Here is a 16,686-nt window from a genome sequence, read left to right as displayed (position 1 = left end):
ATATACATCCAATTAAAACCCCCATACAAATTATTGCAATAATTTACTGTACGTCAGAGTCCAAAGGAGGTAAAACTCCTTCAATCCACTTAAACAATCCTTGCAGTTCCGTTTCCTTCAATTCATGTAAAGTGTAGACTAAAGGAATAAACTCTCCTGTTACACCCAGTTTGGTTAATTCTTTATAAGTCTTTTTTCCCCATGAAATCGGTACCATTGTGTCTCTCTCTCCGTGAGCCATGTATAAAGGTGTAGATTCCGACTTTAGCTCTGAATAAACGGCAGAATTTTTATTTAGAAACGATGAGAGGGCAAATATCCCGCCTAGTCCTGGGACGAAACGATAACCGCTATGAAGTGCCAAGGCTCCACCCATAGAAAAACCTCCTAATACATTGAAAAATTGTATTTTAAACAATTTACGTCAAAATTAAATATACCTATTACTATCCTGTTGAGTGGTACACCAGTACTAGTAATATCATTAACCAAGTTTTTCACTTCTTCTCCTATTTCATTTAAGGATTCTGTGTGTTCAGGCACATCTGGTGTTATGCTATATCTGTCAAACCAAACATAGCTAAGCTGTAAAGATAAAACCACAGTCCTAATAATAAGTATTATATTGCTAATACAGGGATTTTCACTCTATGATGGTATATCAGAAATATCTAGAAAAGAGCTCAATATATTTTTTTTAAAATTTGATTTGTAGTTTTTCTAAAATATTTTTCACTGTACGGTTTTGTCAGATCAGCCAAAAAGAATACAAACTTTCGATTGTCAACAAAACATTCCGTTTCTAAGTTTATTTTTTAATTACAGAGAGATCGCCTAGTAATCCTTCTTAATACATTTCCTATACCTATCAAGCACAGTTTCCTGGACATTTAATAAAAATAGTAAATTTGTCAGCAAAACACTAATGTAAACATGGACAATACCACATGGTTGAAATGCCCAGAAACTCAAGATAAAAAAACCACCAAAAGATCTTTTTTTAATAGAATCCTCTGTGTGTTATGGTTTGTAATGAAAGGACATTAAATTTAGAACAAATCCATATATAATTTTCGTATAGCAAACATTCTTTTATGATAAGTCCATATGTGTAGATGCAGCAGGCTGAAGCCTGCTTTTTTGACCAATCACAAATTCGCCAATGTTCTGAGATTTACGCAAATGCTGCACTTGTAGACTTAGCTTGACAGAACCGATACTTGTCACATTTAACACACACACACAAGGTTTTTCTCAGATTGTTTGATTGTCATATAAAATGAAAAAAAAAAAATTATCAGTGCTGCTCTTATGAAAAACGTGCAGAAACATACAGACCTAATGCCGATTGATGAAAGTTTAAAATAAACACAGGAACTCTTAAAATTTACAATAAGAGACGATAATATTTCTAATAAATTTCTCGGTTGTTTTTAGTAACTTTCTATAGAAACTTCTAATATGCCATCACTGTCAAGTGTGAATCACCTTGTATACAGTGTGTCCAGGATAAGGAGAGTCACTATGGAAATCTTCAAAACTGTTAGAGATACAGATTTGGTCAAATGGGAGAAAATGTTATTTAGAAAATGAGAGATATTTTGAAAAAAGTTATTTTTTTTGGTTTTACAATTTAATTTTTTGTGACGTTAATATTGAACCTATATCAAAACTAATGACACTTTTGTACATTCAACGATGTATAAAACTTTACCTTTCCTATAGGTATGGAAAAAAATTGTTTTTTGTGTTATTTTTAAGTTTAAATTAATAATAACCGCCTAAGAACCGATACCTTTCACCTTCGGGTAAACTTCTTCTTCGGATAATTTCTACAACAGAATTGACCAATAGTAGCGTTTGATTTCACCGTTTCTATAGAAATTATCTTTAGAATAAAATTATTCTTAACTGAAAGTACCCGCCCTAAAACAAGCTAATTATTTATTGGCATAGGCAATTATTTATTTAAAAAAAATATATTTTCAGATTCTGTCAAAAAACAGTGTAAACGCATTTAAACCATAAATTGTCGTACATCATCGAATTCGGAACAAAAAAGGCTTTAAGAATCTAATATTAAAAAATAAGATCAGCATTTAAAAACAATGAAGTTGATAATGGTTCCGCAAAGAAAAAACGTCGAAATAAAAAAATCAAAGTTGTGAAAAAGTGTCATTCACGTCAAAACAATATGTTTCAAAATATCTCAAAAACCAAAACAAAATTGACGGTTTTTAAATGTAATTTTATAATGACAAGGTGCATCTCATGAGAAAAAAAAAAGAAATGACGAATATACTTAAGGAATTCATGGTTTACTGTGTTTTTTGCGCCAAATTGTGTCCCTCTGACAAACTTTTCGAAAAGTATGTAACAACATACTTACTGTACTATTCATACCAACTAAAATTTATTGCTATGGTTTTTTAGCAAGCTAAACATTAAATATATCTTCTATTTCAAGCAAAGAATACAAATTATACACAAGACAACTTTTTTCAGGTTTTATCACAAATAGCTTATTACCATAGACTTTACTACTATAGCTAGCTATACAGGTTGTTTCCGAAGTAACGGTAAATATTTTGGTAATGCGTTCAGGAGGTCAAAATAAGAGAAAATGCATATACACAAAAGGAAGGTGAGAGAAAGCCTTTTCCGCAATAATCTTTATTGTGCTTCTAATTATTAAAGATGATACGCTTGACAGGTTTCAGGTACATAAATACCCATCTTCAGGAGCTGGAATGTTAAACAGTCTACTAAACGAAAAACCGAAAATTTAAATATAACATACCTCTTTGATGTTAATTTTAACAATTTAACATAACATATTTAACAATATATTTTTTAATAATTGGTGAAAACAATTTAATACTTAAATTGTATTGAGAAAAATGAAATACAGAAGGGCTACTCAAAAAAGTTATTTGGTTTTAAATGTGTACAAGGTGTCGTAGATGGCGCCTTCAACATTTTGCAAGGGAAATTAGAGCAGATCTGATTTTTTCACACGACAAAACCCCTCTTAGCCGAATTTTCTGACAATACACAAATTATCATAAAAATATTTTTTTCGGAAAAACTAATACGAAATTGAACTTTTGATACCCTGTATCTCCGAAATCATCCACTTTTGGATTTCCGGGACACCCTGTATAGTTTAATCCGATTTTTAACCCCTTTTGAAATTAAGAATTTTTTAAGTTTTTTCTTCTCCTAAAGGGATAATGGTTAATTCCTTATAACTAGAGTCCGGATTAAAAAGCAGTAAAGTAGTGAAAAAAACCGCTTAAAAAATTATTTTCTTCAAAAAAGCATAAAAATCTGTAAAAAAGCACAAAACTCTTTCAGTGATTAACTTCTAGAAATTTTTTGAAGATTTCAAATTGCTTTAGAAACATACGGAAAATTTTAGTTTTGAAAACTTTCAAAAGTTTTTTGAACTACTTGAGAGCATTTGGAAGGTTTTTTTACTGTTTAAACAGCATATTGAAGGTTCTGGAATGCTTTAGAGGCATTAGGAATCTCTTACACGGTTCACAAAATTTTTTGGAAGCTTGTAAACAGCTTTAATATTTTTTGGGAGCTTCTAGACTAGTTGAGAAGCGTTTGGAATCTTTTAGACTCTTCTAATTGATTTTGAAAGCTTCTAGACTGTTTTGAAAGACTTCCGTCTGATTTAGAAGCATTTTGGAGTTTCTGTAGTGTTTTGAAATCTTGTTAGACTACTTTAGGAGCATTGAAGGTTCTGGACTTCGTTTAAGACATGTGAATTTGAACTTTTGGATGCTTTTAAACTGCTTTAGAAGCATACGGAAGCTTTTAGACTGTCTTGAAATTTTTTAAGAGCTCTAGACTAGTTGTAGATTATTTGGAAGCCTTTAGAGTGTTCTAAAAGCTTTTGGTAGCTTTTAGACTGTTTTGGAAGGCTTTAGACATATTTTGGAGTTTCTGTAGTGTTTTAAAACCTTTTTAGACTACTTTAGGAGCATTTGGAAGGTGTTTGGGCAGTTTAAAGAGCCTTGAAGGTTCTGGACTGCCTTTAAGACATTTGAAACCTTGTAGACGGTTTTAGAAACTTTTGGAAGCTGTTAAACTGCTTTAGAAGCATACGGAAGCTTTTCAGAGTTTCTAGATAAATTGAAAAGCATTTGGAAGCTTTTAGACTGGTCTAAAAGCTTTTAGAAGCTTGTAGGCTGGTTTGTAAGCTTTGCAAGGCATTTTAGAGGTTTTATAGTGTGATGTATTGCGTTCCCTCGAAAAGCGGCAACACTGGACAGTGGGGGAAGCCGGTGGACGACCGATGACCCGCCATCTCTCTTGCTACTCAACCATGAACGAGGGCACATGTTGATCTTAATAAAAATTGTCCTTGTACATATATATATATTAATGTGATCAATAAATGTATGCAGTGCCCATTGAAAGAGTCTTCTTCAAATCCCAAGAGCCCAAGACACAACAAATGGCGACGAGGATTGGATACTTAGCCGAAAACTAGTAAAGGGCTAGGATCCCACGAGGAGAAGGACCGACCGGACCGGCGATATTCAAGATGGCAGCCTTGATCGGATCCATGGCGGAATACAACCATGCCACCGATGATTGGCAGATATACCAAGAGAAATTGGACCAGTACTTTGCCGCCAACAAAATAATTGAAGAACCTGTAAAAACTGCAACCTTAGTGAGCCTAATTGGAACATCCACCTATACCATATTGCGTGAACTGACTTATCCGGCATTACCAAAAGACAAAAGGTATGCCGAACTAACCAAGCTACTCTGTGGTCACTTCAGCCCCATTGTATCCGTGTGGCGCGAGAGAAGCAAATTTTGGGCGGCCACTCAGATGTCTGGCGAAACCTCGCAAGAATGGTACGTGCGGGTGAGAGGACTTTCCATTAACTGTGCTTTTGAAGGAAATTTGACCTTCGTTTTGAGGGAGAAGTTTATGGCAGGATTGAGGAAGGGCTCAATACTGGACCGATTATGCGAAGAGGATTCAGATAGGCCCCTAGAGAGTCTTTTAAAGTTGGCGGTACAGAAGGAAGTAAAGAATGGAGAAAGTAGCCAGCACGAGCGTGAGGAAGTCAATTGGGTTAGAAACGGAGCGAACAGTGGCAACAGGGCGGACCGTCACCGAGGAAGATTTGCTGCTCGCGCAGGCATAGCGATGGGCATGTCAGAGGGCGCGCGCAGCCAGTTCCAAGATGGAGGCGGCAATGGCGACAAGTGGAAAAACAATAACAAAAGTGCTAAACAGATGGGAAATCCATCAAAGTGCGGAGTGTGCGGCAGGAACCACCCAGGAAGCTGCCGTTATGCAAACTACAGATGCAGAAGATGCGGCGTAGAGGGCCATCTGGAGAGAGCTTGTCGCAGAGCCACAGTGAGGGGACAAAATGCTCTGATGGAGGCAAGTGAAGAAGCAGAGGTCGCAAGGGACATATTTAAGGTAGATACACATAAGGGTTGTTCAGGGGGATTTGTTGCTCAGGTTGAAATTATGGGGAAAATGTTCAGCATGCAAGTTGATACTGGATCATGTGTGACCACACTAAGCAGGTCAGTGTTTAAAAAGGGTCTTCCAAATGTTCAGCTTGAAGTAGATCACATAGGTACTGCTGCGTGGTTACACAGGGTCAATGATTAGGCCATTAGGATACTTTGTGACAAATGTAAGAGCCTTCAGCAAAGTAAGAACAATAAAGATTTATGTAGTTGATAGCATGGGACCTTGTTTGTTAGGCCGGGACTTTCTCAGTGCTTTCAATATATCATTAAACGTTAATTCAGTCTTGCAGTGTTCTCACAGGAACAGGCTGTTGAAGGAATACCCCGATGTCTTGACGAATCGTTTGGGAACTTACAGGTACGACAAGGTCACAATACCCATAGATCCGCAGGCGAGACCCATTTTTCTCAGGCATAGACCAGTTCCCCTGGCATACAGACAAAAAGTGGAAGAGCAAATAAAGAGGATGGTCGAGGAAGGCATTCTAGAGCCGACGACAAATTCAAGATGGGCAACTCCGATAGTGCCAGTCAGGAAGGCCAACGGAACGGTAAGAATTTGTGGCGATTATAAGGCGACTGTGAATAAATGTTTAGACAAAAATATCCACTACCCCTTACCTCGCATAAATGAGATCTTTGATCAGTTATCGGGCGGTAAGTTGTTCACTAAATTGGACCTCAATCAGGCATATACACAGTTAATGCTTTCAGAAGAGTCAAAAGAAGCAATGACACTCACAACTCATTTAGGTCTTTTCAGGCCAAACCGAATGCTTTTTGGGGTGTCTCCAGCAGCTGCTCTTTTCCAGATGACGATAGAGCAAGTTCTGCAGGGATTAAAAGGCGTGGCCGTGTTTGCAGACGACATATGCATCACTGGCGCGAGCACTCAGGAGCACATTAGGAACTGTGAAGAAGTGTTACAGCGATTGAGGGAAGCAGGGCTTACCGTAAGGCCGGAAAAATGCAAGTTTTTCGAGAGAGAAGTAGAATACCTGGGACACGTAATAGGCGAAGAAGGCCTAAAGAAGTGCGAAAAGAAGGTAGCAGCAATAGAAAATGCAGCAAGGCCGACCACAGTAACACAGGTGAGATCTTTTTGTGGGCTGGTGCAATACTATGCTAAGTTCATACCGAACCTGGCAAGCATAATGAAGCCAATTTACGAACTTCTGAAGAACAACGTAAGTAATAGTAGTAAAGCTGTAAATTGGAACACCACATGTGAAAATGCCTTTAAGTTAATAAAGAAACTAATTAGCCAGGACATAGTATTAACCCACTTCGATCCCTCTAAAACTACGATTTTGGAGACTGATGCCTCCGATAGTGGCTTGTCGGCGGTGTTGCTCCATAGACAGGCCGACGGAAGTGAAAGGCCAGTGGCCATGGCATCCAGGACTCTGGCTGAGTCCGAGAAAAAAATGGCTATAATAGATAGGGAGGCAGCGGCCATCATTTTTGGACTGAAGTATTTTCAGCAGTTCTTGATCGGGCATCGTTTCATCGTGCGTTGCGATCATAAACCACTGTTGGGAATTTTCGGCGAAAATAAGGGCATACCAGTAAGAAGTCGAGATCGGTTACAGCGTTGGGCGTTGTACATGTCTGGGTTTGATTATAGTATAGAATACATAAAAGGCAAAAACAATTTTATCGCCGATTGTTTATCTAGATTACCAGACGGCAAGAACGAGCTACCGCCGGACGTGGGAGAGATTGAGCCCGAATGCTTCATAAGCTTTGCCGAAACCAGCAAGCATTGGCCACTCGACGCGCAGAAGATTAGAGAGGAGACTAAGAAAGACAGAGTTTTGAAGAAGGTAGTAAGATACGCACAGACAACATGGCCATGCAAACCCAAGGAACTGCAGGTAGAAGAGAAGAACTTATACTCAAAGAGGGATGAACTTCATGAGGAATTGGGCATGGTTATGTGGGGCCACAGAGTGGTGATTCCGAGCTCATGCAGGAAAGAGGTATTAAATCTACTTCATACCAGCCATTTAGGTATTGTTAAGACCAAACAGCTGGCTAGATCATATGTTTGGTGGCCCAACATCGATAATGACATAGAAAACCTTATAAAATCATGTGTTGCATGTCTCAAGACGCAGCCTGACCCACCAAAGGTCGTAACTCCATGGCCAGTAGCTGTTAGACCGTTCCAGAGAGTTCATATTGATTACTTGCTATTCAAGAATAAAAATTACTTGGTGCTCACAGACGCATTCACCAAATGGCCAGAAGTGGTACCTGTCCAGGGTATGACTGCGTCAGAGTTGATCAAGCACCTCAGAAGAGTGTTTTCATGCTTCGGGTTGCCCGAGTTGGTCTGTTCAGACAATGGCAGAACCTTTGTAGCATCAGAGACTGAACTATTCTTCTCAAAGAATGGTATCAAACATGTGACAATCCCTCCTTATAATAGTCAAAGCAATGGAGCAGCCGAAAACGCAGTGAAGACCTTCAAAAACAAAATTTCAGCTGCGCTGAACGATCAGAGGAATAGCAACACTGACATTGACACTATAATTGCAAGATTTCTTTTAAATTACAGAACCACTCCCCATTGCATTACCAAAGTGAGCCCAGCAGAGTTGATGCTTGGCCGCAAACTGAGAACCTTACTGGATCAAGTAAGAAATAGGGTTGTAGATCCAGCAACGCAAAGTGCAACATCCGCCAGGGAAAATATGGTAAAGCATCAAGAACGTGAGACAAGTAAAAGAAGACAATGCAAGCAAAGGTTTGAGAAGGGAGAGGAAATAATGGTAAGAGACTATAGAACAATAAATAAGAAAGCTTGGACTGAGGCAGTCATTGAGAGAGTGATAGGAGCAACCACGTATTTGTGCAGATTGCCGACTAGACAGCTGTGGAAGAGGCACAAAAATCAGATAATCGTGAGAGGCGCTGTTGACCAAGCGGACAACAGAAAGTGCTCACAGGCAGCAGAACCGCGACAACCCTCAATAAAACCGGGAAAAATAGCAGCAGGGTGGACAGAAGAAGGAAAGCAGAGTAACTACCACCAGGATGCCACTCCTACAGGAAACTCGAATGAGACACCAGTGGGGCATCTTGACAGCGAAACCTCAACAGATGAGGAGGTGTTCGTAGATGTAGGCTCTCAAACACCCTCAAAAGCTGCAACTGAAGACACAAGAGCTGGTGCCGGCGCCGGATTACAAAGTCCAGGCGTAGAAACCAGTCAGAGAAGAGAGAGACAGCATTGTCATGGAGTGCAGGTACGACAAGCGTACACAGGCAGGGGGTGGACCTGCGGCTAAGGGTGGCGTCACCACAAGGTCGGGGCGCGCGTCGAAACCGTCTGTTCATTTGAGAGACTTTATCAAGGATTAGGTAGGAAGTCCCGGACTCTTTAGTTGAGTATGCTAATTAGTATTGTATGGGGTAGGCCTGGTTACCTTTCGATTGTCATGGCGCACACATGTGTTGTCTCATATAGTATAGTTATAGATTAAGAAGGGAGGGAAATGTGATGTATTGCGTTCCCTCGAAAAGCGGCAACACTGGACAGTGGGGGAAGCCGGTGGACGACCGATGACCCGCCATCTCTCTTGCTACTCAACCATGAACGAGGGCACATGTTGGTCTTAATAAAAATTGTCCTTGTACATATATATATATATTAATGTGATCAATAAATGTATGCAGTGCCCATTGAAAGAGTCTTCTTCAAATCCCAAGAGCCCAAGACACAACATATAGCGTTTAAAGTTACAAGCAAAATTTCTAGAATTTCGGACTCTACTTATAACAGTTTAGAGAACAAATAACTAAGCAATTGTCAGTGGCTGAATGGAAATGGAATTATACAGTCTAATCCTAGCTATGAGATACGAAATAAATAGATAAATAGACGAAATAGACAGTTTTCTTTCTACACTGAGTGCGGTAATAGTTATTTATATTACTAGTGTGGTATGAGCACCACACGAGTATTGTACAATATTTTATCTGCGATTAAGACAGAAATTATCAATTTTTAACTCTAACTTCGAGTTACGTAATATATGAGGGATTTTACAGTCACTAGTGCGATAATGATTGTTTTATTGTACTCTTAGGGCGCTTTACCGCACTAGTAAAAAAAACATGTCAATTTCATAATGAACATTGGTAGAGAAAGAACTTATTGGAGTGTTTTTTTCTGATAAATTTGTAATTTTCTAGAAAAATATGACAGGTACGAAAAAAAAATAAAAAGGCAAAAAAGTTTCTGAATTGAAGAAGAAAGTTGAATCTTTAATAAAAAAAAATATTAGCGCAGCAGAAAAAAGTTTGTGGAAAGAGAAAAGAGGGCCCAAACTCCAATAGATAACCCTATAGAGTTTGGCAAAAAGTTGGCTTATCAATAGGACATGACAATGTATATATAATTTGAGCTAAATATCTCAAAAACTGTAAGAACTATATAAGTATAAAACTAAAAAAAGTTAAATTTCTTGTCCTCTGTATTTTTTTAACGAAGCATTTTTGGAATATAGTTTATATAGCAGACTATAAGTATTTTTAGTCGTAGAGCTCGAATCAGATGAGAAAAGGCCACCGCATCATCAATGACGCAGTTTTTAAAACTATTTCTTTCTCCTTCTACAGTTGCCGTCGCATTAGATATAATCAGAGGCGTCCTATTAAAATATTCCCGAAAATATATTGTTAAGCGGTCAAAAAGCCACTTGGCAACGTAGTACGGTTTTTACTTGGACACAATTAAAACAGATGCGGCAGCGGCCAGGGACATTTGGACCTTTTTATATGCTTTTACTAGCCGGCACTCTAAACGGTGTTGCCAAGTTTAAAAAAATGTAGTGGCGGACAGGGAGACTTAGGGGGTTAGGTTAGGTTCCGTTTTAGTCTGGTGTTTTGGTTGTATTGTTGATGGTCGCAGTTGAAGTTCACATAGTGTTATGAATAAAAAACGTTATTTTGTCAAAATGTCTTTCAAAAAGGTTGGAAAGAAAGGTGTTATCATATACAGCCAAGGCCGTGAAATCGTCAGTAACGTCTTACAATTTATGAAGAAAGAAGCAGAAGGAGTTTCCATTCCTTTGAAAAACTTGTCTTTTATTTTCTTTATTAAAAACGACGAAAATGTTTCATTTTACTGATAAAATAATAGCACGCCACTGACTGGCGGCAACAACTTGGAAAGTAACGAGAGCAGCAATATTTAAAGCGAGACGTACAGAGATCGTGACATCATCGTTTGATGACGCCTGTGGCCTTTTCTTAGCTGATTCGAGCTCTAGAATACACGCGATTTAAGTTTACGTACTAAAACCTGAAACACCTTGTATGACATCACATTGCGTTCGTGCCATTCATTCAGCCTATAATCCGAACGCACCACTACGACTTGACGTACTGTAAACATGATTACGTCAGATGTGTCACTACTGTCAACTGGTAGTTAAAACTATCACATGATCTATCACTCATACGTATCAAGTTATTTAACTACTATCACGTGATCAACCTGATCCAGACCAGTAAATAACTTCTAATAGTGTCGTGAAAACATAGTTTTCCGATGCGTGATCGTAAGATTCCTCGACCTTAATATAGATGGCGGGGTTGCGCTTCAGGGAAAAATCGATAATTTCATTGCGATCTGTTGCCACATGTTGGACATGTTGGAGATGGCCGCGAGAGGCCGTTGCTTGTACGGAAATGTAAATTTATTATTGCTACGTGCTGGAATGTTGTGCAAAAAACGAAATACTGGAATTTTTCGTCCGTCGTAGAAATTAAAAAAGGATTTTTAAAGATTCTCTTCCATCCAGACCAGTAAATAACTTCTAATAGTTCTGATATTGACATTTGTTAACCGTTTATAAAAAGTTGTCAGTGCATAGGTGAACGTTAGATTTAAATTTTAAACAACTTCCCAATCGTTTTCCTAAAATAATTAACCAAATTTAGTTGCAAGTTTATTACCAGTTTATAACGTGAGTGTTCAGTGTGGTTGAGGCTCACTATCAGAAGTCATGTATTGTGCAAGCAAATTTAACACCCCCAGTACTAAAAAATTACGACGAGAAAAAACCACTTTATCAAATCACTCAGATTCTGATAAAGAAAGTGTTCATGTTTATTGCCGAATTAGACCTATATCAGATAATTCTGAAACTACAACTTGCATTAAAGTGGTTGCCCCAGATACCTTATCACTTACCACCCCAGACTCTCGAAATGTAAAAAGAGAGATCCATTTCAAATTCAAACATATTTTTACATCATACTCTTCCCAATCTGAATTGTTTAATCATGTTGCATATCCCCTTTTGGAGGACTTGTTGCAAGGGAAGAATGGCCTGATGTTAACTTACGGAGTTACTGGATCCGGTAAAACTCATACATTGAATGGTGACCAAACTGATCCAGGCATTATGCCAAGATGCATTGCTGCTATATTCAATTCAATTGGGGATTTCCAAGCACCAAAATGTGTCATCAAGTCTGATAAAATGAACGGTTTTGAGATTCAGGCTGAAGATGATGCATTTCATGACAGATTGCAGTTTGTTAGGAATGGCAGTGCTTCTAGGGCAAACAGGTGAGCCACATAGTAGAGTTAAGTTGTAATATGAGGCAAAAATAGTTATTATGCTTGTGAATTAAGGAAAAAACTATGTATGGTAATATTTACTATGTATGTTATTTTGCTCAATTGATTTGGATTAAAACAAGATTGGATTTAGTCAAAATGCTTGACAAGTAACTTATAACTAACTTATTTAAATTCAATCTAAACTAACCAACTATTAGAGTTTGTTTATGAAAAGAAGCATCCTCTAAATTTAACTGAAGCTGAAATAAAAAAAAGAAATTAGATCTTGACATAGATAGGACAAAAAAAAATTTCAATTGTAAATTCATTCTGTTTATTTTATAAGTTGGATTTAGAAATCAGTGTCTAGGTAATTGTTTTTATTTGAAAGACAGACTTTTGATTTAATTGCAGATGTTTATTTCACATCTTACAATCCTCTGAGGACAAACATAACTTAATCAGGATAATGATAAATAAACTATATAATCACATACAAGGTTATTAAGGTGGGCCCATACTACTTGTACTTGTGGTCATTACTCAATATGATTTAAAAGCTTGTTAACCATCAAGTTTTATTTGTGGTTTGTGAGTTTGTCTAGTTTTTGTATTTTGTCTTGATAATACCCATATTACTTTTATGGTATCTGTAAGCAGGATAGTCAAATCAGTACAAAAATCTACTTTTTCAAATAAACAGACATGCAGGATATATTCATTTTTATAGTGGTTATTTAAAAAAAAAGATTTTTGTACTACTGGTTTATGATATGCACATCCAAACAGACATGCTGGATAAAAATGGTGAGGTTACAATGCAGGATATACAGGGTGTCCCACGACGAAAGACCTCGATTGATATTGGAAAAAGTATAAATAGGAGAGTTTTGAAAATTTGGTAGGATACTGATGTGGGCATGCCCAATCCAACTAAAATATTTTCAAGATGGTTGCACTTCCGCTTATACCGGAAGTTGATCACAACTTTCTTATTTTAAATAGAACACCCTATATATTATTACATATTTGGATTCCTCACAAAATTCTGACCAACTTTTGTATAGAATGCCCTATGCCTATCTCTAGCCGTTTTCGAAATATTTGATGTTTTTCCAAAAAAGTGACAGTTGCAACGCTCAACATATTTTTGTACTATGTTAAAACCGTATTTCATTTTGCAATGAAACTTTGGGTTATTGTAAATAAAGGATCGTTTTATTAAACTGAGGGTGCGTAATGACTCATTTGTATACAGGGTCGTCAAAAAAAAATCATAAACTTGCCACTAAAAAAAATGAGAAATCTCAAGTTTTTTAAATAGAAACCCACATTTTTTATGACGGAATCATTTTGAGCATTAAAAATTACTATAACTTTCAATTTACTTGCCTATACCTAAATCCAACCCATTTCGTTTTATTTGAGAATAAAAATTTTTTTATTAGGCTGCATGGTTGGGATTAGCTGGTACTCTAGTAAGCCATGCTTTTGACACACGGTGATATTGGAGAACTGCAAAGCATGTTATGTTGAGCGTTGCAACTGTCACTTTTTTGGAAAAACATCAAATATTTCGAAAACGGCTAGAGATAGGAATAGGGCATTGTACACAAAAGTTGGTTAGAAATTGCAATTTCTACATTTGTATTATTAAGGATTGGTTTTGTTTTAATAGCTTTTATCTTCACAGATCCCGTATTCTTAAAATTTTCAATTATTTGCTTGACAGCTTTTCGTGATGGCTTTGGTTTTTCTGGATAACGAGCGGCAAATACCTCACATGTTCTACTCACAACTTTATCACATTCTCCGTAAATAATAAACAGATTTAAGTAATCTTGGTTTGAATAACGTAACCGCGACGGCATATTTGCAGTTGTCAAAACACTCAAAACTAGTGTTAACATGCCCTGCAGGTCTCCAATATCACCGTGTGTCAAAAGCATGGTCCAGCTAATTCCAACCATGCAGCCTAATAAAAAAATGTTTATTCTCAAATAAAACGAAATGGGTTGGATTTAGGTATAGGCAAGTAAATTGAAAGTTATAGTAATTTTTAATGCTCAAAATGATTCTGTCATAAAAAATGGGGGTTTCCATTTAAAAAACTTGAGATTTTTCATTTTTTTTAGTGGCAAGTTTATGATTTTTTTTTGACGACCCTGTATACAAATGAGTCGTTACGCACCCTCAGTTTAATAAAAACGATCCTTTATTTACAATAACCCAAAGTTTCATTGCAAAATGAAATACGGTTTTAACATAGTACAAAAATATGTTGAGCGTTGCAACTGTCACTTTTTTGGAAAAACATCAAATATTTCGAAAACGGCTAGAGATAGACATAGGGCATTCTATACAAAAGTTGGTCAGAATTTTGTGAGGAATCCAAATATGTAATAATATATAGGGTGTTCTATTTAAAATAAGAAAGTTGTGATCGACTTCCGGTATAAGCGGAAGTGCAACCATCTTGAAAATATTTTAGTTGGATTGGTCATGCCCACATCAGTATCCTACCAAATTTTCAAAACTCTCCTATTTATACTTTTTCCAATATCAATCGAGGTCTTTCGTCGTGGGACACCCTGTATGTTTACTAGTAACAAATTCAATTAAAACATTTTTTTCTCCATCTTTTGAAATAAAGTGGCGGGGGTCAAAAGTTGCTTTGAGTTGGGTACCTTGAAAAGAGCAGTTTTTTCTATCATCCATTGACAGGTGGTGCTTTTTCCAAAAACCTATTTTACCACCTAATTAAAAAAAAATAAAATAAAATACATTGCATTGCATAATGTCGGAATTGATAGAACTAGATACTACATCAGACAGCAAAAACTGCAACTTCATAGTTTTCTTCTATTTCAAGTTATTTACAAAAAAATCTATTTTTAATAATTAATCTTTGTCTTCCATGTGCATAGAGCATAATATGACAGTTTCTAAAGGGTTTGAAATTCTGTCATTTCTATAGAAATTATCCTTTTCTAATTTATGGTGAAAGTTTGGCACTAAAAAATGTTTCCCACTTGACAAAGTTAGTATGAGTGAAATGCTAAATATTATATTGTACCGTCGTACTCCTTAATGACACACTTCTTGTACAACACTGTATATTGTTTACAAACAATAAACTGACACTGACACTTAACCTCGTTATCTGACAACTTCGACTTCACTACAACCGTCAACTCAACAACTCCCTAACCAGGCCTGGTTCAGCTGCTTATATAGGCTTCCATGGTTTCTAGAAAATTCCCAAATATTCATGAAATTGACTTTCTCTCTCACACTCATTAAGCTATAACATAAGTCTCTCTCTATATAAGCAACGGAGCCAGGATTTTCTAGAACACAGACAAAAGAATGTAGAACGTAAACAAAGCAACGTAAGATACAGGGGTAACAACAAATAACTAAAGAAATCCTAACTAATAATCAAAAGTTCGCTTTGCAACACTGCCCCCCTCCTAGAGTTGATCGTCCCGATCATCAACTTCGCCAGCTTTGGGTGGTCGGTAAGGTGCAAGTCGATCCAGGTGAACAATTTTCATTTTCGCCCGATGTCCTCGCTGTATTCTGTAGACGACGTCGTTCAGACGCTTTATAACGTCGTAGGGTCCCTCCCATGACCTCTGTAGCTTCGGCGACTTTCCTTTCTTTCGAGCAGGATTGTATAACCAGACCTGATCACCGGCTTGGAATCCGCTGCTGTTGGCCCTTTTGTCATATCTTGTCTTCAGTCGGTCGCTTGCAAATTTCAACTTCTGCCGGACTTCCTCATGGATCACGTGCAAGCGTTGCGCCAATTTTTCTGAATAGCTATCACAAGAGGCTGGGGGTTCTTCCGGTCGTCCAAAAAGAAGATCCATTGGCAAACGAAGCTCCCTTCCAAGAACAACACTAGCTGGTGTTTTGCCAGTGGAATCATGTACTGCCGATCGATAAGCCATCAGGAACAACGGAATGTGCTGATCCCAATCTGTCTGATTGTTATCGACGACTGTCCTTAGGTAGTTGTCTAGTGTCCGGTTGAAACGTTCCACCATTCCGTCTGACTGTGGGTGTAATGGAGTAGTTCTGGTTTTCCTAATGCCCAATCGGTCACACACTTCCGTGAATACTGCCGATTCGAAATTACGCCCTTGATCCGAATGCAGCTCCCTCGGTACTCCAAATCTGCAGAAGAAGTTGTCAACCAGAACTTCTGCTACAGTAGCGGCTTCCTGGTTTGGTATTGCGTACACTTCTGGCCATTTACTGAAGTAGTCCATTGCGACCAAGACATAGCGATTTCCGGAATTAGTTTTGGGAAAAGGTCCAGCTACATCAACGGCAATCCTCTCAAACGGAGCTCCGACAATATACTGCTTCATACATCCTCGGCTTCGAGTTTTGGGACCCTTGCTACTGAAACAGTCTGCGCAACGCCGACACCAATCTTCTACATCTGAGCGGCTTTGTAGCCAATAGAACCTTTCCCTAACTTTATTTAACGTTTTGTTGATGCCAAAGTGCCCTCCACCAATTCCATTATGGGCTTCTTTCAGTACGTCACTATCTCGGTTTCTTGGCAG

The 16,686-nt window shown here is 37.7% G+C and overlaps 1 protein-coding gene and 1 long non-coding RNA gene across 4 annotated transcripts in view; one reads left to right on the top strand and one right to left on the bottom strand.

Annotated features, from left to right (window-relative positions):
* Nucleotides 1–360: 360 nt before the first annotated feature.
* LOC145724302 (uncharacterized) overlaps nucleotides 361–16,686 on the bottom strand; it is a 53,971-nt gene continuing 37,645 nt past the window's right edge. The window contains exons 2-3 of the long non-coding RNA XR_014176971.1: nucleotides 441–585; nucleotides 361–387 (exon numbers count right to left, since the gene is read on the bottom strand). This is a non-coding gene — a long non-coding RNA (uncharacterized LOC145724302). The remainder of the gene's footprint in view (nucleotides 388–440; nucleotides 586–16,686) is intronic.
* LOC145724149 (kinesin-like protein KIF23) overlaps nucleotides 11,424–16,686 on the top strand; it is a 48,467-nt gene continuing 43,204 nt past the window's right edge. For all 3 annotated transcript variants that reach the window (XM_081972309.1, XM_081972301.1, XM_081972285.1), the window contains exon 1: nucleotides 11,424–12,112. In XM_081972309.1, the coding sequence (XP_081828435.1) occupies nucleotides 11,544–12,112 (569 nt within the window). In that variant the 5' untranslated portion in view covers nucleotides 11,424–11,543. The remainder of the gene's footprint in view (nucleotides 12,113–16,686) is intronic.

Source organism: Ips typographus, linkage group LG1 (assembly GCF_016097725.1).
Source record: "Ips typographus isolate SLU linkage group LG1, UJ_Ityp_2.0, whole genome shotgun sequence".
Taxonomy (NCBI): Eukaryota; Metazoa; Arthropoda; class Insecta; order Coleoptera; family Curculionidae; genus Ips; species Ips typographus.
The sequence above is the reverse complement of the archived record's forward strand: the minus strand, read 5'-3'. Positions and strand labels throughout refer to the sequence as shown.